This window comes from Daldinia loculata (assembly GCF_022478755.1).
Source record: "Daldinia loculata strain CBS 113971 unplaced genomic scaffold F4817scaffold_17, whole genome shotgun sequence".
Lineage (NCBI taxonomy): Eukaryota > Fungi > Ascomycota > Sordariomycetes > Xylariales > Hypoxylaceae > Daldinia > Daldinia loculata.
In genome coordinates, this window is record NW_026054871.1 from 268,912 (window position 1) to 291,647 (window position 22,736).

Genomic DNA, 22,736 nt, shown 5'->3' on the forward strand with positions numbered 1-22,736 from the left:
AAGCTACGGAAACTAGTGATTATACGTACTCAAGGCAGCTATTATTCTAGATGTCTAGATGACTCATTCAGAATCTTGTCATTTCAGTCGCAATTCTAGTATGGTAAGTTAGGTAGTTTCGAGATAGCCATAGGAGACTTGCCATAGAGAATATGCGAATAAACCTGAGTTTTCCCACAAGATAGGAGATTTGCTACTGTTGATCAGACGATCTGGCTGTGATTGGATATAAACGTAGTAGGCTGACTGAATACCTGGGCACGAGAAATGAGTTACGTTAAAAGTCAGCATGTATGTATGTACTAGCAATATACGGGGACGATTTATTTCTACGTAAGGTATAATATAGTACACTGTCTTTACATTGACGGTCGTAGACTACAGAGGCTTCGTATCGTGATGTCTACCCGTTCTACCGATCCGCCATCATATTCCTTACGGAGTGGAAGTACTCCTCTGGTAGCTTCTCTTGTAACTCCTCCTTTGTGAGCCAGTTGAAATCTTGTAGTCCCAACTTATTGCCCTTCAGGTCCGCCTGGCCGGCCATGATCCTCCCCTTCAGGAAGAATACCTTCTCGCCTCTCTGCTTGAGGGACGTATCCTCGTTGAACTCGGGCTGTGTAACTAGATGGGCAACAGGCACGCGGCCTACTAACCAGGTGTTCATGTTGACACCCGCCGCAGACGTTAAGACTCTTGCCGCGGTCTGTGGGTATGGTTAGTATGAATAGACTCGCTATAGTATGCACAGTTGCTTATATGAGACGAACCTCGTGTAAATGCTCATCTGTCGGCACATCCTCTGACGGGAACTGCCATTTCCCATCGCTACTCTGAACAAGCAAGTAGAGAGTCCGGTCCAGCTTGCGGTCCAGTCGCCTCACGTCATTCGTCTTATCAGCCTCCGTGATCCTGTCCATCGGTTGTTCGACAGGCAGGACCTCATCCGGGTCAGCTTCCTCGCCATCCTCAGTTACCCGGTTTTCGGCATCCTTGAGCAAGATCTCTCGTATCCTCTCCTCATTGCTCAATGTGCTCCCCACCAACAACTCGTCGTTCCACGCGTTGCGACCCTTGGCGTAGTATCTGCCCAGCTCCTTCGCCGCTATCCGGCCCCGCTCTTCGAATTTGATTCGCCAATCGAGGTCGGCCGCCGTGTCCTTCTTGAAGAAGAGAGTGTGCCGGAAAGGCAACACCAATCGCTCGTTCAGTCGTTTCTGGTAGAAGTAGAAAGCGTTCTCGAAGGGAGTGAGGGCGCGGGTTAGTAGAGGTGCCCGGGTTAGGATGATGCCGGATTTTATGCGGTATTCTGCTTTGCGGGACGCTGTGAAGGGTGGATGTGGTTGTGATTCCGTCGGCTTAAGATGGTGAGCTTCAGCTACCGCGGCGGCCTCGGCGTTGGCAGAGTACGATCGGAATTGAGCATTCCTGCAGCTGGCGCATATGCTGGATTGTCCTTCTAGTAGTTTTTAGTATTAAGCGACACAAATGTGCGATTTTTGGGATTCCGGAATCCGCAGAAGCCAACTTACTTCGTAATAAAGCGGCGGCAGCATTGCCACCTCTACTTGAAGCTGCCATAGTCAGGGGCAGCGATTACAGTACCTCTCCCAGCGTCAATGGCAGAGGTTCTGCAGTTGCTGGCGATTATTTTCAGGTCGCGCGACTACTTGGAGATATTCGACTTTTTTCATGGACCCCTGTCTGGTTTGACTTAGACTTGCGCCTCTTATTTCAAGCCACACTCTAGAGAGCCCCTCGAGTACGTACCTATATAGGTATGGCTGAAAACGTACAGTACAGACTGCACGGGAGTCGGGACGCGCACGGATGCGTCGGAGATCCATTCCTTAGGTACCTAGGCTAGTAGCCGCGTGGTGGCTGGGTGGAAGGTGGGGCTTAGGTTCAAGGGTAGTCGTCATTTGTCTGGGGGAATCCCAACAATCGATCTTATAACTTCGTCGTTCAAGTTTCAACTCCGATTTGTGAAAGTTTAATCATGTTATCTCTTCCTCGATCCTCGATCCTCGATCCGTGCCTACACCCACCTCGAATGCACTACTTACTCGTCGATAAGTATTAATCCATACTTTGTTCTATGAGCTAGAATGCTATCACAGAACAATCATTCGTAATCACTGTCGTCAAGAGTATTTCCAATGGGACTCTTCAGCTGCTCAGACGATGCATGTATGGCCCCGAGCCTTGTCGCGCCCTCGGCGACGTCAATGACATTTTCATTAGCACCTTTCGTAATCACCTTTGTGGTCGTCTCTATCCTGGTCTCCCAAAAGATATTTCCCTATCTGGCCCGTATCCAAAATTCTCGCGATGGCGAAGACCATTTCCTCCCTTCCGATGCGCCCCCATCACTCCAGCAAGCGCATGCCGAGCATGGTTCTAAATCTCTGCGAAGGCGAATAGCTGAAGCCGCTTTTTCTACGACGGTTGGGTTAGCGGTTGTATTGGGCGAATTGATTTTATGCGAGATCTCTGAATTAATCAACCCTTATGCCCGAGCGCTGGCTTTGCGAGTCACTGTTCCCACTCTCTTGTTCCTCCTCGTCGTACTCATACCATTCCTCGAACTTCAGTCTCTTGTAGCTGGATCGGGATGGTCGTTTCAACGCACTTCTAAAGGTCGAATACCTCGGGCTGCTTGGATACTTCAATTTGTTATGTTTAGTGTCTGGCTATGCGCGTTCTGGTCGTTAGGAAATCTCGTACCGGTAGGAAGTGAGGCAGTGCGCCCGAGCGCTAAGATGGAGATGGCCCGGGCCGAGCCCGCCTTTTCAGGCAGTCTAGCACGTGCCTGTCTTGAGCGAATTGGAGTCATCGGCATTTCACTTATGGCTTTATTATCTGGATTCGCCTCGGTCTCTTCACCGTGGCACACATTTGGCAGCCGTGCAAGGCGTCCCGTGACGGACGCCGATGTCTCCCGGAAACAAGCGGGTCTTGATGCTACGAATGAGATGCTCATAACTAAACGACACCGCTTGCAGAGCCTACTGCGTAAGGCAGCTGAGAACCCATCGGCTGAGAAGCGCGGGTTCGTCACTAAGGTCATCGGTTCCATCCGTGGGGGCGGTGATGCAGCAGAGATCCGCACACTACGTCTCGAGATCGCGGGTTTGGAAGCTATGGAAGCAAATCTATCGTCCTCTCTCTCTATGCTTCGCTCTCGACAGGCCAATTCGGCTCGTGCTGCAACTTTCTCGGGGAAATTACTTTCGATACCTACTTATGTATTCAGCGTATACTGCGTTTATCGTATCATAGCGACTACCCTGACTACTCTACGGCGGCTGTATTATCCCACTGCCTCGTTTTCTTCCTCAGATCCCATTAATCGATTCCTGGGCCTCTTAGCGAAACATTGGGACCCGAAGCTTGACCAGATTGCTTGGGCTAGACAGATATCATTCTTACTATCCGGCGTCATCCTCGCCGCGAGCGCCAACAGTGCGCTCCAAACATTCCATCTCTTCGCCAAGTGGACTCCTGGACTCTTATACCAGGCCCAAGCCAATCTAGCTCTGTTGATTGGGCAGATTAGCGCTATATACGTGATCTCTGCCGCTCTACTCTTGCGAAGTAATCTTCCCAAAGAGGTAGGCAGCGCCGTCGGTGACGCGCTTGAAAGTGCCTTGGAGCCGGGTTTCGTGGATAGATGGTTTGAGGGCTGGTTCCTTCTAGCAAGCGTAGTAACAGCCGGAGGAATCTGGCTAGGTGGAAAGATTGGCGAATGGAGTGAGGAATGGGATGATATCGGCATGGAAGAGATGGGCCAGAAACAATCATAATGATATCACGCACCTTTATTAATTCACATATTCTTTTCAGCACCCACTTGTGGTCGACTATGCCACTGCGCCAGACAAGTGATAGCTGCTTTCAACAATATCCTCTCTCTAAACTTTATTCAACACGAGCGTACACTTCGCTGGGAAAGAGCAGGCGCAGTTCAATGGTAGAGATATAAATCATATATTCTCCTTGCACTATCTACATCGTCTAGACCACTTCCTACCTCACTATTCACCTATCTTAGCTTATACCAAGCTTATTCAGCCTATCCAAAATTTGTTATCCGTCGTAGAAGGGAAACTGATTTTGAGTGCACGACGGCTACTTTGGTACTACACTTCATCTGGACTATCTGACGAGACATCGATCACGTCGGGCTCGATTTCTGCTCCATACTGAATTAATAGCTGTTCTATCCGCTTCTTGGCCTTGCTATTTAGGCCCTCTGATCCATCGTTGTCTGGTCCTGGCAGCGTTTTACGACAGATCTCAAGAGGATGTAAGCTGTACCAAGGATCTCTGTCCTTAGGGTCTCTGTCCTTAGGATCTCTGTCCTTAGGATCTCTGTCCTTAGGATCTCTGTCCTTAAGTCCATATGGATCCTTTCCCTTGGGGTCCCCGATTAAATTGGCATCGCGGGCCTCAATAAGCAGACTTTGGACCCAGCTTTCTTCGAGGTGGTGTACCGCAAATTGAAGAGGCGTATATAAATAGCCGGGTGGGTTAGGATCTGCGCCTGCTTCGAGGAGCATCTTTAAGAGCTGGCTGGTAATAGATCCATCACTTTCGATTTCATCGAGACCCCAGGGATTTTCAAGAGCCATAAATATGATATCGGGTTCATGAGTAAAATTCGCTCCGGCATCAATGAAGAGCTCTAAGAATTCCGGACGTTTCCACGATACACACAGTTGGAGAAGTGTGATCGGCTTCCCCTTTTCAAACGTGCGTGGAATATCCATATTATCCGGCGGGTTGATGGTGAATTTATTCGTCCAGACGGCATGCTTTGCTTCGGGTGATAAAACCTGGAAATTGGTGTCCTTGATGTATTTTTGCGCAAATTCCGGCCAATTGAGCAAGATGAGGCTTGCCAAAATACCCGTCTCTTGTCGGAACCGCCTATTAGGAGCTGCCTGAGGCTGTTGTCCCGGTGACAGCTCGTCGAGTGCACTCAGCTTTGCCCACCGTGGAAAGTGTTTACGGAGATTTGAATTTGTAATGGCTTTGATGTGTGGTCTGCCAGGGATCAAGCACTGCACTACTGATTCCCATACACCATGATTCTTGATGAGCAAGTTTTGCCGGGCTCCTCGCATGGCCCATTCACTCATTTCCAGACAGTGTTCCTCATAGCGAGTGGGAAATTTCATGTTTAAAGGACGATTTCTCCCCCATTGCAGCAAACCATTAAACACGACTTGTGTCTCTAGTACGCGGATACTCATATCTGACAGAGCAAATTCGCCGGCCGGTCTTGGTCCCCCATCTGTTTTTGATTTCGCAAAGAGGAACTCCCTGACGGTATAATGAGCGACGGCAACTTTCTGAAGGGGAGAATTATCATCTTCGCGTTTGAACTTGGACTGAGGCCTTTTCCTCAAATTGGTTACCTTGATCAGACAGCCGAGAATATCTTTTAATGTCTCGACATCATACATGTGCATTGCGCCATGTCGAACATTATGGAGCGATGCCTGCACTAATACGTCGGCGCTCTTGACTTTGAAGGTGTTGCTGCATATTAACGCCAGAGCCGTGCGAGCGAATGCGTGTTGTTCTGATACTATGCTTTGGAGTATTCTCTCGTACGTGTCAAACAGCGTTTCCGGCAAATCATCCAGTGCTTTAGACACCTTGTCTGTGTCCATATAGATACGTTCGAGAATATCGATTTGGCATGCAACCCATCGGAACCTAGGAAAGGGTCAACTGGACTCTCTTGAAAATATGGCCTTCAGGGGTACTCACATTCCTCTAGCATTTCTCGCCAGCTTTTTCTCTATCTGTGCCCTAAAATCTAGCGGCCACATTCTGAACTTAGCGTTTCGTTCAAACTGTTTCTCAACGTACTTCTGGATCGCTCGCATAACATCGCTATTCGACATGGTGATAGACGTATAAGGCATAAAGGCACTGTTCAAGATATCTGAATCACGGAACGTGCTTGGAAGCGAACGCTGTGCGCTGCTCGCAGCCTGAGCCATCGCACCTCCAATATCTTCCTCTTCACGGCTCGTCATCAATATTGAGACGTTCTCATAAGTTATGTCCGTGCCCATTGCGATCAGCACGTCGAGCAACCTCTTCCGCGGTTTTTTGCTTTCGTCCACGGCATCGACCACTAGGTACACCCGGCGGCCTTCGCTCTTGAACTTTCTAGAAATGGCTGCGAAGCAGTTCATAAGGCCTTCGATAGTGAAACCTTGGGATTGGCTGAGCTTATCTAATTCCTTAGGGATAAAGCGATCAATCTGTCGGCTCAAATCTCCTACTATCCAACGTAGGAAGTGGATTGTCTCATCCTGGTTTCGTTCATTGTGACAATAGTAGTATGAATATCCCGTCGCTCGACAGTGGACCGCAATGCTATCGATGAGAAACGAGGCCAAAACCGTCTTTCCAGCGCCGGGGATGCCGTAGATCCATATGAAACGACGGTAGCCGTTGGGCTCATATGAGCCTCCGTTGAGCCATTGCTTCCAGCCGCGAGAGGTGGTTATCCATTCGCATGTCTCGTCTTCCTGCTTGTCGTGTTGTTCACGATGGAACTCATGCATGTCAATTCTGGGGCATAACCAAGCCAAGATTGCCCTCTTTTCGTTATCTATTCGTCCTCCAATCTTAGCCGGCGCGCACATTTTGGAATAACTTGGGGGGTTACCTTACCGTTCAGATTAGCCTCAATATCCTTTATGGAATGGGCGATAGAGTTGAGGTTCATGCTGTCAGAAGAAGTCAGTTAACACGCTACAAATTAGCACAGCTTTGACTCACGCATTATCGGTCTGCACCGCCAAACTTAGCTGGGTTTTCTGCCTCTCAAGCTGTTTTAGCAATTCCTCTGCTTTGCCCTTTTGGAACAGCGGCCATTTGAACCGCGTCGAAAGATCCACTATCGGGCGCCTACGAGGCGACCGTGTTGGTGTTTTAGGGACGTTTTGGTTCATGTTGGAAGTATGCAGCTCGTGCTGTGCGATATGGTACTCGTGACTGATCTGGGCCTGCAGCAAAGACTGCAGATGGTCTACGCCAGAGTTGTCATTACGCTGGTGGCGAGATGGTGTGGGTGTTGTTCTTCCATGTCCAAATCTACGAAAAGGACTCTGCGTGTTCCGTGGTGTCTTCTTGTTGGGGAGTTCTTCGTCGTCAGACTCCGTTTCTACTTCCGGTGACACCAACAACTGAAGCTCGTTCAATAATCTCTTGCACTGGTCTAGGGAATCTGAAAGTCCTGCCTTCTGGGTAGACGCCTCATTATCACCTAGAGTCATGTAAAGAGTCTCTAGGATAGTCTTTAGAGCATTGACCTCTAAGTGGATATTCATAATTAGCCTGGGGGCGTCCTTGACCTGTCTCCCGTACTCCACAAAGCTTTTAGCGACCTTAGCAGTCAGCCTGATAACATCAGGAATGGATACTATGGAATCAGCCATATTGCCGGTTGATGTTCTATCAAGGGCTAAGACAAGAGGTGGCTGTGATGGTAATGATGAACGGGTGAAAGCGATATCGCGGCCTAATTGACCACGGGCCAGGAATATATGGCCCTGAGACACGATGCGAGCGTGCTGCTAAGCACTGCTAGGGAAACAAATGGCTTGGAAACGAAAGGAAGTGAAAGCTGCTTTATTAGTCACTACCTAACAACAGATTGCGTATTTGAACACAATCGCGGAAGCACAGACAACCGTGCTATCAAATGTCTATAGGAAGGCGGTTTACCTACCTAACGGCAGCAAATCCCGAACTCATCAGGGCGAACATACATACAACATGAAGTTGTTACAGGATACTGATATTGATTGCTTCTCGGACCAGAATACACTAACGCTTAGTATTCTAATCGTTACCTTGGTTCTTAAGCACACCTGATGAATACCCAGGTAGCTGCTTTGATTTCTATATCAATCAACTATGGAGATTATCAGGAGGGCAAAGGGTATCACCCCTTTATGACCTCAAATAGCAATAGGGTCAAACCATTGACCCGTCTATGCTATCCAATCCCCCCTAAAGCTTGCAAACTATATTAATACCATCAAACAATTAACTACCTAATACTTAATATCAGTTTAACATAATATAGTTATAATATAATTATGATAAATAATAATATATTTGCACATATAGTAGTTTTATCGTTTCCTGTAACTAGTTAATACATGAAGTAGTCTTACGAAGAAGACACTGCTATTAAACGATACACTTAGTCTTCTTTCTTACTAAGGTATATACTGGTCGATGTTCACCTTACCCTAAACAAAGTCTATAATTTATGCACCTACGTTTCTTCATCTAGGAATTAACTAATAAAATAGGTAACCCATAGCTACCCGTTACTAGAAACTTATCTTGAACTCGAAGCGCTATTACTACCTTAGGTACCTTATGCTAGCAGAAACTAAAATATCAAGCTTTACGGATAGGGGTAAAAATGAGCTTATCATATTGGCATAAAAGGGGCGATTTGTTGGAAAAGAGAATTGTTAAGTTTACATACATGTAGTTAATATATAAAGTACCTAACTATATATTTAACGAAGCAATAAATGCTTATTTTACTACCTAGGTAGGTACCTGTTATAGTATTCGATAAAGGTTATTAATATCCCGAGATCTTAGCCAGAACAACTGGAGTAAAATGCAGGTTTAGATTCTATTTTCTTGTATTATATGTATTCGGATCTACGCACGCTATAACATCTTCATAGATCAATCGACATTGAGAGCAGACGAAAAGCCCATTAAATCCCAATACACGCTCAAGTCATTCATTGCCCTTGCTTTTTTTTTCATCGCAACGTCTCCGTCGTCATACCCCCATAAGCTATCTCCCCACGCAACAAAAATAAAGAGAAAGTAGCAACGGCAATATTGCCCTTCCGTAACCTACACTGCCACCCAAACGAATCTGGACAGATCACGCCCTATATAAAACGACTAGCATCTTCCCATGCGAGTAAAAATGTGTCTACTCAGCAGCAGTCCTCCTCCACAAATCTCTCATCTGTATAACCCCCGGCACACAAGCCAGGGCCCCCACCGCCGTCTCGCTCAGAAGTCCTGTCTCGGAGCTCCAGTGGAGTGTAAGCGGGGCCCAAGCGAGGTTGCGAAGGAGGGTCTTGCGCCAGGTAGCAGCCCACTCGGTCTCCTCGGCCTGGACATCTGACGCCGTCTTCCCGTCAGCGAACTTCTCGGCGCGAGTCCGCTGCCCGCGCTTACGGTTCTCATACAGCAGACGCCCGACCTCGGCGCCCACGAACGCAGCCCAGAACCGCGCGCTCCAGAGCGAAGCACGGCGTTGAGTAGCGGGGGTCCAGCCCAGGACGCCTTTAGAGGAGAGGTATGCGCCGTTCTCGAGAGCTTGGAAGATAATGCACGTAGACAGCTGGAACCAGGAGATAGCCGTCTCGAGCTTATCCGTCTTTTTCTCGGCCTCCTTCTCCACGTCTCCCTGCGTCTTCTTAGCCACGAGGCGACGGAGCCAGAAATACATATTCAGCAACCCCCACAGCCGAAGGAAGGTCCGAGCGTCGGTCACCATGGCGCTGAGAGCGCGCAACCGCTTGGCGAAAATCAGAGCGAGGGCTGCCCCGCGGCCAGGTAACGCTTTGGCGGTGAATACTAGGGTGGCGGAGGGGGGCAGGCTAGCTGCGAGGGCGAGGAGTTGCTGGGCGCTGCGCTGGATGGCGGGGCGGCTCAGGTGTTCGAGGATGGAGGCGGAGAAGCGCGAGGAGTAGCATAGGAACAGCAGCGTGGTGTCAATGCCCGAGGGCGTCTGCAAGCACCGCTGGAGATGGGCCAGAAAAGCATCGATGTTCGAGGGCGCCGCTGTGATGACTTCTTTAATTGGGAAGGGCTTGGGCTTTGCTACGGGTAGAGGAATGGCGGATGGTACGGGATCGCCCGAGGGCAGGTCCGCGGTCGCGGATGTGGTGATTTCGGTGGTGCTCATGGTTGCTGTGTTTAGGCGAACTTCTTGGCTGGTTGGACCATGTATCGATAAAAGTGTTACCGCAAGTAAATTGACGATAACTACCTAACCTAATACGTTATATATAATGTGTACGTTTAACGTAGGACCTGACGTTGAGGTTCAATAACAATGACTAGTGAGGTACCTTTAAAAGACGACAACGAAATGAATGGTAGGTTAGGTACCTAAAGCAAGAAACGCAATAACGAACAAAGGACAGAGCGACTATATCTCTGTAGTACGACAGTAGGTGCTGCAGTGCTGTAGTGGGTTACGAGACGCCGGCGCCGGTGGTTATTATTTAAAAGCGTAGTTCGCACCTTCTCTCCTTACCTCGGCACTCCGGTTCAGGGAAGTTCTAAAGCTAACATGCGCCTAGGTTAGCCAATTGCTAACCAATGCCCCTAGCCAATCGAGGTTTAGCCAGATTGGCAGAATTCCACCGCCCTCATTTTACCGACATCATTATGCAATGCAACTTGTACAGGAATGCAACTTGTACAGGCAACTCATTAGGTAATGTCATTAGGTACTCATAGGTGCAAACCGTATGAATAGTAAAGCGTCAAGTGACTGCTTAAATATCATCTTGTTCTCATCTCTAGCCTTCTGGTCCTAAATTTCTAGTATACAAAAGTCACCAAGCTTAATCTTATAAGCCACTCAGTAGTGACATCTCCCATAACAAAACTTCAACGTCGAATTTCGAAATACCCTCCATTCCAGTAGACTGATCCCAGTCGCAGATCACCCATGCCGCCTCTTTGACACTTTACCCCGAAGTCATAATGGCTCATGGTATCGCTATCACCAGTACCCCGTCCCCAGCACCCCGTGATTGGTATCATTTGTCCTATCGCTCCCATCCCCTTTAAACATTACAAATATTCTTACATGCTCGGATATACATTCTAAGGCTTTAAGTTGAACCGCTACCGTAACAATAACATAGCAGCACATATCGCAACTACCAAGGCTTCCTTGCCATATCCCGGTGAGAGAATTGTGCCCAAGCCTTGTTCTGCAGGTAAAGGATCGAATGGCGTACCGCCGAGAAAGGGTGTTGGCGCACCATCGTCAGACGACGTTGATTGTGTCGACTCACTCGGCGCAGTAGGCTGTGCCGTGTTCTGTGCTGATGTAGTATCGGTAGGCAAGTCGTTAGCCGTGGCCGTTGGTGATGATGTTTCTTGATCCGTTGTAGATTGAGTTGTTGTGGATTGGTCGCTGGTACTGGTACTGGTACTGGTACTGGTACTAGTACTTTTACTTGACGTCGTGGATGACGTCTTTTTGGTAGTGCGACTCGTGTCCGTCGGGAAACTTGTCGGCGCCGTGACAATTGTTGAGAATTCCCCCTTGGTCGATGATGGATGTACAGTCGTAATGACCGTCGTCGGATCCTGACCAGGGCAGAGGGTATCTACTAAATCACCCGACAATACGATCCCGAGCAATGACTTGTGACTGATATTAAGATCTCCGCAAGCTTCTCGTATAAGATCCTGCACCTCCTGGACTCCCTTCACGCAACTCGCCGAACATTGTTTTCCACCTGTGAAGTCCTTAATATTGCAGCCCTCTATTTCCGTCTGATAGGCACGAATACAGCTTTTCGGTATGCTGTTCGATATAATGAGCTGGAACTGGGATAGGTTGACAGCCGATGAGGTCGAGACCATAGCCAGCACCGCCGTGAGATCTAAGACCCATCGCGACCGTTGCCGATGATGCACCATCTTCGGAGAAGGGTCCTTTCGCGATACTCCGGTGTCTTCGCAGCAGAGCGCTATCAACCAAAGTGACAGAACCAAAGAAAATTGAGGAAATCGGTTATTCTCCGAGAGTATAGCTTGATAGCATATAAGGTGGCCTGACGTTTTAGCCAAACAACGTGAGGTCGGCACAGTCGGATCTGGCTAGAGCGAACAAGCAGACACGCCGAAACGCGAGTTGTATCAGGAGGCTACAAATGACGGAAGACCTTTTCAGTACGGCGCGAGACGCAGATCTGTGAGAGGGTCGGGCAATAGGCCACAAGGCGGATAGGCGTGCAGAATGATGGGAGCAGCCACTCGACGCCAATTATATGCAAAAGACAACAAACGGAAATTTGAAGGCGGTTCCAACAAAATATTAAGCCACCAATGCAGTCAATGCGAAACAAGCACTTCAAAATGGTATGCTGAAGAGAACGAAGCGCAGCTTCTCTATTTTTGGCACGTCGTGTTCGCGACAATGTTAAGCCAAAGCCATAGTAACGGTAACAATAGCTTCTTCCTTACTATGTAAAGAAAGTGAACAAGGTTAGTGAAAAAGACGGCAGATGGGGATAAACACTTTACTATGTATGAGAAACAAAGTTCAATTTTACAAGTCCTGGGCTATTGCCTATTCCAGATTCAGCTTGCCATTTGGACCATTTTGGGTTATTACGGGCCCGGCCACGCGAGATTTCCTTTAGTTCCCATGCTCCCACGAGCTAACCCCCTGGGCTAATCGTAAGCGGCCGACCAATCTAACCTATCGATCGGCACAAACCCCTCGTAGCCATTGCCTCATGGGGTGCTCATAAGGTGTTCTGTCTGTCATAGGCTCTTGCAGGTTGTCGAGGTAAACCAATGGAAAAGGGGAAATGATGTCAAGGAGGAGAAACGAAACAGGTGCGTGTTTGAGATGCCGACTAACTGATCCCTGTCTTATATTTAATTGGTGGGAAGAGCTTTTGCTCTTACTCTTTTGCTCTTACTAAAAGGTTATACAGTGGTACCTGACCAATCGGTGCCCGGAATTGGGGTAGATACTTGGGTACTTTCTTGTCAAATTCTGTCTTCCGTCATAAGCTCACCTGTGGCACCTTTGAATCTTTTCTATTTCTTAAGAAATAGAGTTATTAGTATCCGTAATTAAGAACTAGTAACGGCAAGTGAGCATTTGACATGCGAGAGCGATGGAGTTGAAGTTTATATTACATACCTTACTTGCATGGATTCCGCGGATCAAGACTACTCGTATTCCTCGCTTTCTATCACTGCATTAGACTTGAGTCATTGGCCGAAGCGACTTAGTCCAATCAGAGCTTCAACTGCATCATAACTATCGATTTTCTTTGAGCAGCTTAGGATTGATGAGATATGAAAATGAAAAGAGTTGAATTTTTGCTTGTCTAGACTATATATATATATATCAATCTAAACTTGTCTTCCATTAATAATATCCTTAAAAAAATATGTTGCGCAGTTGATCTTGGTCATCTATTCAGCCTTATTCCACGATTTTCGTACCGCGCTTAGTTTAACGGTGCTCAAAGCCATTGCGTTCCTATAATCGAACATATTTAATTCACCTGCAAAAGGGGTTTGTCACTTTAAACATGGCTTCGGCAAGCCGTGTGGAGATCACATCCAAAGTCCTTGAGAGTCTCAAAGGAACACCTTATGAAGCATCAGCGCTCGATGTACTATCAGGGGGCACTGCTAACTTCATATACCGCGCATCATTAATACAACCACTTGAGGATGGTGCGCAACAAGTTGCTGTCAAGCATTCTGAGGATTATATTGCGACCTCCCCGGACTTCAAGTTGACTCTGTCTCGTTGCGTATGTTGGATCTACTAAATAAAGCTTTGGCCTTACATATTTGCAATAGTCAACACTAACTCTTGGTAGCGCATCGAAGAAGAATGTCTCAAAGCACTATCGGCCTTTCCCATCGTTGGCAAGGCAGACGAGAGCGATCCTCACAATTTCATCGTCAGGACGCCCAAGTTCTACTATTTCGACGAGACGAACAACACCCAGATCCAGGAGTATCTACAGAACGGCATTGATTTAAAAATGCATACATTGACAGTTGAATCCGGGCCTGATTTAGAGATAACAAAGCACCAAAGTCTCCAGCTTGGCAAGGCATTAGGAAGATGGCTCAAAGGCTTTCATAAATGGGCGGCGCAACAGCCCGGGCTGCGACGGGCGGTGGCCGCAAATAAGGAGTTGCAGCAGTTGAAGCACACAATTAATTTCTCATGGCTTCTAGACCGAGTCAAGCAGTTCCCAAATGTCCTCGGAGGCGCTGAAGGGATCTTCGAAGAGGTAGGGAAGATGGCTGCGGCAGAGCTGGAGGATGATAATCAGCTCCAGGTTATACATGGAGACTTCTGGACAGGAAAGTAAGTGCTATAGGCCCATTCATTTCCTGGGACCTATATGCTGATAGATACCTCACTAGCATTCTTCTTCCCAAGGCCCGAATCCAGGAGGGAGTAGACGTGCCAATGTTCGTGATCGACTGGGAGATGTCACAGATAGGAAAGCCTAACCTCGACGTCGGCCAAATGCTTGCAGAACTGTATGAGTTGAAGCTATACAAGGATAAATCAGCCGGCCTACTTATGGCTCAGGGATTCATGGAGGGTTATGGCCCAGTGAGCGAAGAGTTTGCTTTCCGCACGGCGATACAAGTCGGCGCTCACCTGGTCTCATTTGGGATGATAGTCCCGGGTTGGGGATCAGTAGAGCAGGTTGAAGAGTGCGGACGCCTTGGAAGGGATATGATAACTCGCGCGTGGGAGAAGGACCGCCGGTGGTTTGAAGAGAGCGATTTCGCCTTTCTGTTTAGTACGACTCGATGAGCGGTGATACCAAGTCAATTCTCTTAGGAAGGGAAGAAAAAAAAATATAGATTTGAATTTACAATAAAAGAAGAATGGATTCTATAAGCTATACGCTTGGTGTTTATATATAAAGTTGTAAACCGAATATCAGGGGCAAAGCATAGGTTAAGAAACACGGACCCACGTGACTCCCGCGAAAGATTTCTTAATAAGTCAAATTCAAAACTACATTAGCGTCAGGATATAAGGCTTGAGTACCGTACTTTTACAGTAAGTAAAGACTAAACCGTAGATTTACCGTTTAAGGCTTTAATACTATTTAAATGCTTAAATATTTTAATATTTTAACCGGTATTTATTTAAATGGTATATATTTGGTTAATTATTTAAATGGTTTATATGTGTATAAATGGTTTTTTTTAACAAATGGTTTTTTTACGGTTTAAAAAAGTATAATAATTAAATAAAAAAATTATAAATACCATTTTATATATTTAAATAATTACAAGTTATACGCGTTCGTATATAATGTAATAATATATTTAAATAATAATTTTATAACCGTAATATATTTAAATGTAAAACAATGTTTATTTTAATAATGATTTAATTACCACGGTTTTTTAACTTAAAATAAATACGTATAATAAATAATACTTATTTAAATATTTACTTAAATATTTATTTAAATATATAATATATAATTTTTTTTTGTTTATTACATTTTCCCGGACCGTATTAAAACCGTAAAAAAACCGTTGGTTAAAAAAAAAACCGTTAATTAAAAAAAACCATTCGCAATAAAAAAACCGTTAATTTAAAAAAACGTTTAATTTTAAAAATACCGTTGTAAAATAATATCGTTAATAAATATAACTACCGTTTTTTTTTCGTATTAAAATGCGCAATTATTCAAATAATTATACCGTGAATATACGGTATTAATACGGTCTTAAAGTCTTATATACTAACGTTAATATACCGAACCTACCAACTTGATAAATAAATTACTACCAACACTTAAACGCTATTATAAGACTAAGTCATCCCTGTGCCGTTAATTAGTATTCTTCTCTATCCTCAATAAATTCCGTCTCCACCCAACCCAGAAATCTTCATCGGAGGGGTACATACATAGACTAGACCTCGTCCCAATGACGACAGCGGCATCAACCCCGGCCGAGACGGCGGGGTCCTCCCGGCCCTGCAACCGGTGCAAGGACCACGAAGGCACCATCGACTTGCGGGGTGCCGAGTCCGTGTGCAAGTAGGTGAAAATACGCTACATTCTATCTAATTATTTCTTATTAACTACCTACCTAACCTACCTACCTAACCTACCTACCTATATAAAAAAAAAAAAAAACATCATCATAATACTAACGTCGCCCCAGAACATGCTTCGCATACTACGTCTCCAGCAAAGCCATCAAGCGCCTCGAGGCCCTGCAGCGCGAAACCGCCGCGCCTAGGTCTACCAAGGGCCCTAGGCGGCCGCAGCGGTACCTAGTCGGGTTGTCGTGCGGGCCGTCGTCGACGGCGTTGCTGCACGTTTTAACGGAGAATGTGCGGCAGCAGCGTGATAGGGGGCAGAAGACGTCGCGGTTTGAGTATTTTGCTGTGCATGTTGTCGACGATACTATTCCTTCTTCTGTAAGGGGGGGAGGAAGAGATGGGGATGGAGAAGAAGATCCCTATATCGCCGCCTTCCGCACCCGCTTCCCAGACGCAAACCTGCAGACCGTGCCCCTGAGCTCCGCGCTCGATTTACCTTCTATCGACTGGACCTCCCTCCCTACTCCTCCCACACCCACCACCCCCTCCCCCTCCCACCGCCTCTCCCAAATCCTCCAATCCCTCCCCTCCACAACCTCCCGCGCCGACATCCACCGCCTCCTAATCCGCCACGTCCTCCTCGCCGCCTCCAGCGCCCGAAGCTGCGACGCGCTCCTCCTCGGCCACAGCACCACCTCCCTCGCCGAGCTGACCCTCTCCGAGACGGCCAAAGGTCGGGGTTTCTCCTTACCATGGCTCGTCAACGACGGCGCGGTCCCGGTCCCTTCTAGTCTGAACCACGGGTTCCCCGAAGGTTTCCCCAGCGATAGTAACAACAACAACAACAACAACAACATTGCTACCACCAACGGCATTCCGACCGAGACCGCCGGACACCTCCCGATCTACAGCCCGCTGCGCGAGCTGTTCCGCAAGGAACTCGTGCTGTATCTCTCGCAGACGTCGCCGGCGCTTATCGGTCTTTTACCGCCGGGTGAAGCGGCTAGGATTAACAGTGCTGCTGCTAACGGGAGCGGGGGTGTAGGCGCGGTAGTTTCGCACCGAGACCTAAGTATCGACGACGTGCTAGGGCGGTATTTCAGCGAAGTCGAAGCTAGTTACCCTTCCGTCGTCGCGAACGTCGTACGCACGACAGGGAAATTATTGCGGCGGCCTGTGGATACTGATCATAGTCACGACCACGAGGGGAATATTACAAGTAGTAATGCTAATAACGGGCGAACTAACTGCGGTCTCTGCGGCGCACCAGTCGACGAACTAGGCGACGAGCGCTGGCGGGGTGAAATCGGCGACGACGAGGACGAGAACAGGAACAGAGCGGAGACTAGACGGAAGCTATGCTACGGATGCCAACGGTCTATACGTGGATAGAATATAGCTAGCTTACCTCCATATATCTCGGCACTTCCCTGCCTTCACCTTGACAAGCAATAAGAAAAACCGGTGGCTAAAAGCAAGCCTATGAATGACAAAATCTTTCTTTCTTCTACATACTCCGCTTCCAGTAGAAAAATACCAGTAGTAAATCTAACGGACGTACTTGTCCCAGCTACGGCGCCGTCCCATATCTAACTCAAAGACTCTAACCGGACAGAAAAATGGCGCCTGAATATAGGCCAGAAGTATACCTAACCCACCTACCCCATCTCTCTATGATGAACGTGGTGGTACCTGAATACCGTGAATGTATACCATATACCGGATATCTCCCCTCTATTTAGATAATATCTTCCCTAACCGACACCATGTTCAAGCTAGCCCGCCCGCTTGCCTGACTCCCTTCCCCCCTACCGTCCCCAATTACGTCACGTCGTCCAGCATCCATGCCTCTTATAGACCCATTCAGGCCTTTCATAGCGTCGGGGGCGGCAATATCTTGACCTCGAGTTTGCGCATCAGCTTATTCGTCTGCTCGGCCAGTGACAGCGTTAATATAGTATGAGGTAGGATGCGCGCCAAGTGTGGTAGAAAGCCCTTATATATAGCTAGGAAACCCTCGGTGCGGATCGTCTTGCCTAGGCAGTCAAACACTCCCTTGTACAAGTTGCCGTTTTGGTTGTACAGCCGCGACATAATCGTGTCTTAGGCCATCTTATGTTAGCATGCGTCTGATTCCTAATGGGTCATCTTAAAGTGACATAGGATGAGATTGGGGACTTACCAGGTGGGTGCATAAAGCAGCACACGACAAACCCAGATACCGTACTGCTAGCCAAGTGCAGCGGTGCGCCCTCCTCCATACCTAAATGTCTGACGAGCCGCCTCTTGGCGAAGAAGTACGTAGGCAGCTGGACGGAGCTACCGAAACCCGTGCGGATCATGGCAGCGCCGACACCGCGGTACAAGCCGCCGAAGCCCTCGGCGCGGTATATCTGGCTGAGGCCATCGATGGCGTTACGGTAGTTGTGCTGGGTGCCGACGGGCAGGAAGGGAGAGTAGCTCTGGAGCCGCGTCTTGACGAGGAAGAAAGGACTGCCGGCGGCCGCGCCGATGATGCCCGAGCTGGCGCCGCAGAGCATATTAATCCCTAGGTTCTGCGCCGCGCCGTCGCGCAGCAGTAGCGAGGCCAACCGGGTCCGCATGGGATCGTAGAACCCCAACCGGCACCCGTTTAGTAGAACTTGGTAGATGTAAGCGCACCCGATGCCGCGGTATATGCCGCGTATGCCCTCGTTCCGCACGATAACGCCGACGCCGTGGAAAGGCCCGCGGTAGTGGTGCGGCTGGTGGCCCTTGGTCTGGAGCTCGCCTTGGAGCTGCATTCTATTCCCTATTAGCTGCGTCCTGCTATGATGTATGCATACGGTATTTCTTGCCGAGACACGGGCTCATACTGCACATTGCAGACGAACCGCCTCTCTAGAAACCCTTTATGTTTGGACGAGGAGACAATGGCATGCGTACCGAATCTTAACCGTCTCGAAGGGATGTGTGGCCGTGACGGCGCCACAAGCGGCGATACCGCCTGCTATGAAAGCCCTACAGCTCTAATTAGCTCGTGAAGCCCTGAACAGCATTGCCTAGCATCGTACCCAGCAGTAGTCGCCATGGCGTCGTTCCAAGCGGTCCGCTCAACCACCGGGCCAGTCGTTCCTTGGGACTCGGTCGCCCCTCCAAGTAACGCCTGCTCTGTTCTACCAAAAGAAAATATGGTCGACGGTTCTGTTACCTATACCGCAAGGTCGGGCGACCAAATTGAGCGCAACCAGAATATAAAGTTCTGATCTCCGACGTCAATTCGCTTTTCGGCGTTAGCGGGAAAACACGAGAAAGTGCCTTGGAGAAAAGCTAAAGAGGGAAGAAGATCAAAAAAGCAAAAATGTAGATCATAAATCCATTTTTAGTCGGTGAGGCTTATTGTTCTTCTCTAAGACCGGGCTAACAATGAATCCATTGATGACAAAAATATGTAGATACCTGATACAAAATCCAAGTAAAGAAAAGTGTAGGATTGGACCCTCCGAAATTCACGCCTGTCTCCGAGCTCGCAAATCCTAATAGTACATACCTAAACTTGCAGCTAATTCTTTAAGCTCTCATTAGCGGATAGCGGATATGGCATGGATCGAAGCTGCCATATCTATGCAATGCTTGTATTGTACCCTTTCCCCACCCTGTACGGAATACATGTACGGATTACTTGGCCTGATTAATAAGCTTATAGGGCTGGGGAAAAGGGCAGTTAACTGCATAGCAACTGTGCATAATACCTAAACCTGTAAACCTATAACTTCAATGCTATAAGTATACCCCCATTATTCCAGATACAAAGTATCATCTAAAACTACCTACCTAATGCATCTGAAGCATAAGACAGCGCAAAATCTCAATTCACTGTTGTGACTTTGTGACCGACTCATAATATTATTATGTCCGTCACAAGATATACCCGACTCCCATAACCGTGGCTGATGTCCATTGTCCCCCAGGTTCAGCCTTGAATGCATTCTATACTTTACAACAACTCCAGTAAACAGATGCTTCGTAGACCCCCATATCCCCCCAAAGAAAAGGAAGACAAATGACAAATTGGGCCAAAGACGCCGGAACTGAAGCGCCTGCGAATAGCCATATTTCTTAACTCCTGAGAAGTATACACTCATCCACCTCATCTTGTGAGATATATTCGGACTTACGCTCTCGCTCTCCGTACGCGTTCCATAGATATCGGTACTAGACCCAGTCCGGTATGATATCCAGTTTTCAGGCCCAGGCTTGGTCTATCTCGAATAGGGAGTAAACATATAAAAGATAAATATATAGTTTCCCCTGATTCTAACGAGTCGACATCGTCCAAATCTCACTCGTGTGTTACCCCTTCCCATACTCGGGATGACCTATGAGAATCCAATATAGGTCAAAACTGTATCGTCGTAGCCATCTCAAAACACTGATATGGGCGTATGCCGTCGAAGACTGCGACGTATTCGTCGGGTTTCAATCTTCAACTATACATATGGTACTGCAGCATTGCTATACGAGGCCCTTCTCATCTTTCACTCGAATCTTCGAGGGCAGACGTATCCACTTTAGGCAACAAATAAACCTAAACTCTACAAAAGGTAGCAGCTTTTCTATGACCTGTCCACTTCAACTTGTGCTGCGGCGTCCAGGCTGCTCATACCAGTTCGCCGAGTACTTTCTTGGCTTACTCGCGCTGGGTTACCATCAAACACCCACGGGCCCGCGTCATTGCGTGGGGTGATTGGGCCTTCGTGACCGGGCCCCGGGGGGTTGCTGTTTGGTGACGGTGTCCGATTAGTTGTAGACCGATCGCCACTACTCACACGTGGTGTCGCATTAGGTATAGGGACTGGCTCTGTCATGGCATGTCTTAATAGGACTGACTGTGCTGCGGCAGCGTCGATCTGCATTGTCACGTCACCCGCATCACCTTCGCCGGACGACTGCCGTGAGTTAACTTCGACATTCGACTGGGAAATTGCAAGCGGCATAGCTTCGCCGTTTAGTTGAGAAGCTGGAGGAGTAGACTTCTCTTCCTGAGCATCATCTATGCCCGAGTCTAGCTGTTGCCATTCGTCAGATGGCTCGTCTACTTCGGCGTCTAGGTCGGCTGTGGCTCGACAATTCGGGCATATAAAGATTGGCCATGACGGCCCATTTAACATTTCCCGAATACACTTGTAATGCCATGTATGAGAACAAGGCGCTACAAAGAGCGATTGACAGGGCTATTAGAGAGGTATATTAGTATCGAATAAACAAAGTATAGGATCTGATAGCGCTCAGAACGGTAATACGTACTGCTATCGCGTTTAGGCAGATGGAGCAATCCTGCGCATGGGCTGATGAAGCTGACGTTGACGTCAAGTCTCTTAAGCGCTTGTGTGTTGCCATGCTGTTGATTTGTTAGCCATCGTCGCCGTATGGAGATGACAAAAGAACGAAGTGCGAGTGCAAGGTAGGAAAACTCTTCGGGAATTACGAAAATGATATGATGTACAACGTACTTGAAGGTGTTAGGTTTTGATTGCCAGCCTCTGTTTAACTCTATGCGCATTTTCACGCAACGGTAAATCATCTCCTCCCCACCCTTAAAGTCTATTCCTAGCTGAACTATGTCGCCATCATTAATGGGAAACGGCTTGGACTCAGTACCAGGGGCACTTAGACGAATGTGGTTGAGAAACGTCCCAGAAGAACTTTTAACATCTTTGATATACCATTTCCCCTTCTCGAACCAGAATTCACAATGACGACGGCTTACTACCTTGCTCTTAAAACCTACAGGCGCAGCAGACGGTGTGTTGATAGGTACGAGGGCGTGGTTCTCCCGCTCGGAGTATCTACCAACCTTAATTGTTTCCTTGCCTGTCGGTAATGTACGCGAAATCGGGGTGAACGAAAGGGATGGCCGGTTTGACCGTGTATCGAAGAATGCCGAGAAGCGTATAGTTGGTAACACATCGTGAGCGACGTCGCTCGTGGTTGCTGACCGTGTCCGCGTCATGTTTGCGTTCGACGAATGCTCCTGGTTCTCAACTAGAGGATTTGATTCGGATCTTGAGTTCAACAAAGCCTCGGAAGCAGCCTCGGAGAATCTACTGGCGCGACGGCGATGGGTCCTCGAATCGTCGTTTGGATCTGCTGTATTGAGCGGGTCGGAGTCGACCTCATGAGGAGCAGCGGGTGTGGTGGTGGGGGAAGCAGGCTGGATTGAAGGTGCAGATGTGGATGTGTCTTGAGGAACGGTCCTATTGTGGTGGACGAGGCTAGACGTGTCGCGCGACAAGAGATGTAGATGTATTAAGCCCCGTAGCCTGCTACCTCTACCTGGAGACGAGGGAGATGCCGGTGGAGCGGTTGTGGAAGGTGTGAGAGGCGGGAAAAAACCCGGCGATGGCGGCGTAGGCTGTGTGAACATTTATTATGGTTGTACGTGGGTGTCGAGTGAAAGGTAATCTGGGGGGGTGTGTGTGGAAAGAGCGTCCACACGTCGTGTATGATTGACGAATAATAAGCCGTCTTTTTAACGAATATAATAACGAATAATAATGGAAATAAGGGCACCGACTTCGAGTGGAGAGGAAAAATAGGGTCGGACTTTTATTTTTTTCTTTTCTTTTTTCTTTTTGATACGAGAAAAAGGAGCACGGCACAGCGGAGTGGCTATTGATATCTAAAGGGTCCTTTTGCAGTGGGGGGGCGAGCTTGGGGGGTTTGTAGTTTGTAGTCCCCTTCGACGTCTTATGTTCGTAAGAACGCGATGCGGAGTCGGCTGATCAGGTTGGTTGACCTTAAAAAACCATGCAGATAAAATCTAGGCAGGTCGGACATGGGACCCAAGGTAGGCCAA

At 48.0% G+C, this 22,736-nt stretch overlaps 9 protein-coding genes across 9 annotated transcripts; 3 read left to right on the forward strand and 6 right to left on the reverse strand.

The window, feature by feature from the left end:
• Window positions 1–303: 303 nt before the first annotated feature.
• On the reverse strand, window positions 304–1,952 carry F4817DRAFT_334052 (39S mitochondrial ribosomal protein L46-domain-containing protein). Its single transcript, XM_049302846.1, has 4 exons — window positions 1,771–1,952; window positions 1,533–1,704; window positions 771–1,459; window positions 304–706 (listed from the first exon to the last, which is right to left on the reverse strand). Exons 2-4 carry the CDS (start codon window positions 1,579–1,581, stop codon window positions 413–415), a joined length of 1,032 nt encoding a protein of 343 aa, XP_049160214.1. The 5' UTR covers window positions 1,582–1,704; window positions 1,771–1,952; the 3' UTR covers window positions 304–412.
• Window positions 1,953–4,365, forward strand: F4817DRAFT_334053 (Abscisic acid G-protein coupled receptor-domain-containing protein). The gene has a single exon (XM_049302847.1). It carries the CDS (start codon window positions 2,160–2,162, stop codon window positions 3,804–3,806), a length of 1,647 nt encoding a protein of 548 aa, XP_049160215.1. The 5' UTR covers window positions 1,953–2,159; the 3' UTR covers window positions 3,807–4,365.
• F4817DRAFT_364363 (uncharacterized protein) lies at window positions 4,143–7,466 on the reverse strand (the record flags this gene model as incomplete). Its single annotated transcript, XM_049306744.1, has 4 exons — window positions 4,143–5,727; window positions 5,782–6,637; window positions 6,700–6,755; window positions 6,808–7,466. The coding sequence occupies 4 exons, from the start codon at window positions 7,464–7,466 to the stop codon at window positions 4,143–4,145; spliced, it is 3,156 nt and encodes a 1,051-aa protein (XP_049160216.1).
• A 1,154-nt stretch (window positions 7,467–8,620) lies between these two features.
• F4817DRAFT_66366 (uncharacterized protein) lies at window positions 8,621–10,451 on the reverse strand. The gene has a single exon (XM_049307734.1). It carries the CDS (start codon window positions 9,986–9,988, stop codon window positions 9,005–9,007), a length of 984 nt encoding a protein of 327 aa, XP_049160217.1. The 5' UTR covers window positions 9,989–10,451; the 3' UTR covers window positions 8,621–9,004.
• Window positions 10,452–10,560: 109 nt separating this feature from the next.
• Window positions 10,561–11,908, reverse strand: F4817DRAFT_66376 (uncharacterized protein). Its single transcript, XM_049307735.1, has one exon. The coding sequence runs from the start codon at window positions 11,746–11,748 to the stop codon at window positions 10,942–10,944; it is 807 nt and encodes a 268-aa protein (XP_049160218.1). The 5' UTR covers window positions 11,749–11,908; the 3' UTR covers window positions 10,561–10,941.
• A 1,220-nt stretch (window positions 11,909–13,128) lies between these two features.
• On the forward strand, window positions 13,129–14,815 carry F4817DRAFT_334058 (kinase-like domain-containing protein). The gene is made up of 3 exons (XM_049302848.1): window positions 13,129–13,610; window positions 13,680–14,179; window positions 14,239–14,815. The coding sequence occupies exons 1-3, from the start codon at window positions 13,383–13,385 to the stop codon at window positions 14,639–14,641; spliced, it is 1,131 nt and encodes a 376-aa protein (XP_049160219.1). The 5' UTR covers window positions 13,129–13,382; the 3' UTR covers window positions 14,642–14,815.
• An 805-nt stretch (window positions 14,816–15,620) lies between these two features.
• F4817DRAFT_66489 (uncharacterized protein) lies at window positions 15,621–17,447 on the forward strand. Its single transcript, XM_049307737.1, has 2 exons — window positions 15,621–15,890; window positions 16,018–17,447. The coding sequence occupies exons 1-2, from the start codon at window positions 15,778–15,780 to the stop codon at window positions 17,288–17,290; spliced, it is 1,386 nt and encodes a 461-aa protein (XP_049160220.1). The 5' UTR covers window positions 15,621–15,777; the 3' UTR covers window positions 17,291–17,447.
• Window positions 17,272–19,221, reverse strand: F4817DRAFT_66418 (mitochondrial carrier). The gene is made up of 4 exons (XM_049307736.1): window positions 18,952–19,221; window positions 18,824–18,898; window positions 18,081–18,682; window positions 17,272–18,000 (listed from the first exon to the last, which is right to left on the reverse strand). Exons 1-4 carry the CDS (start codon window positions 18,966–18,968, stop codon window positions 17,771–17,773), a joined length of 924 nt encoding a protein of 307 aa, XP_049160221.1. The 5' UTR covers window positions 18,969–19,221; the 3' UTR covers window positions 17,272–17,770.
• Window positions 19,222–20,493: 1,272 nt separating this feature from the next.
• Window positions 20,494–21,890, reverse strand: F4817DRAFT_357981 (RING finger protein; the record flags this gene model as incomplete). The annotated part of the gene is made up of 3 exons (XM_049305974.1): window positions 20,494–21,111; window positions 21,185–21,278; window positions 21,391–21,890. The coding sequence occupies 3 exons, from the start codon at window positions 21,888–21,890 to the stop codon at window positions 20,494–20,496; spliced, it is 1,212 nt and encodes a 403-aa protein (XP_049160222.1).
• Window positions 21,891–22,736: the final 846 nt, after the last annotated feature.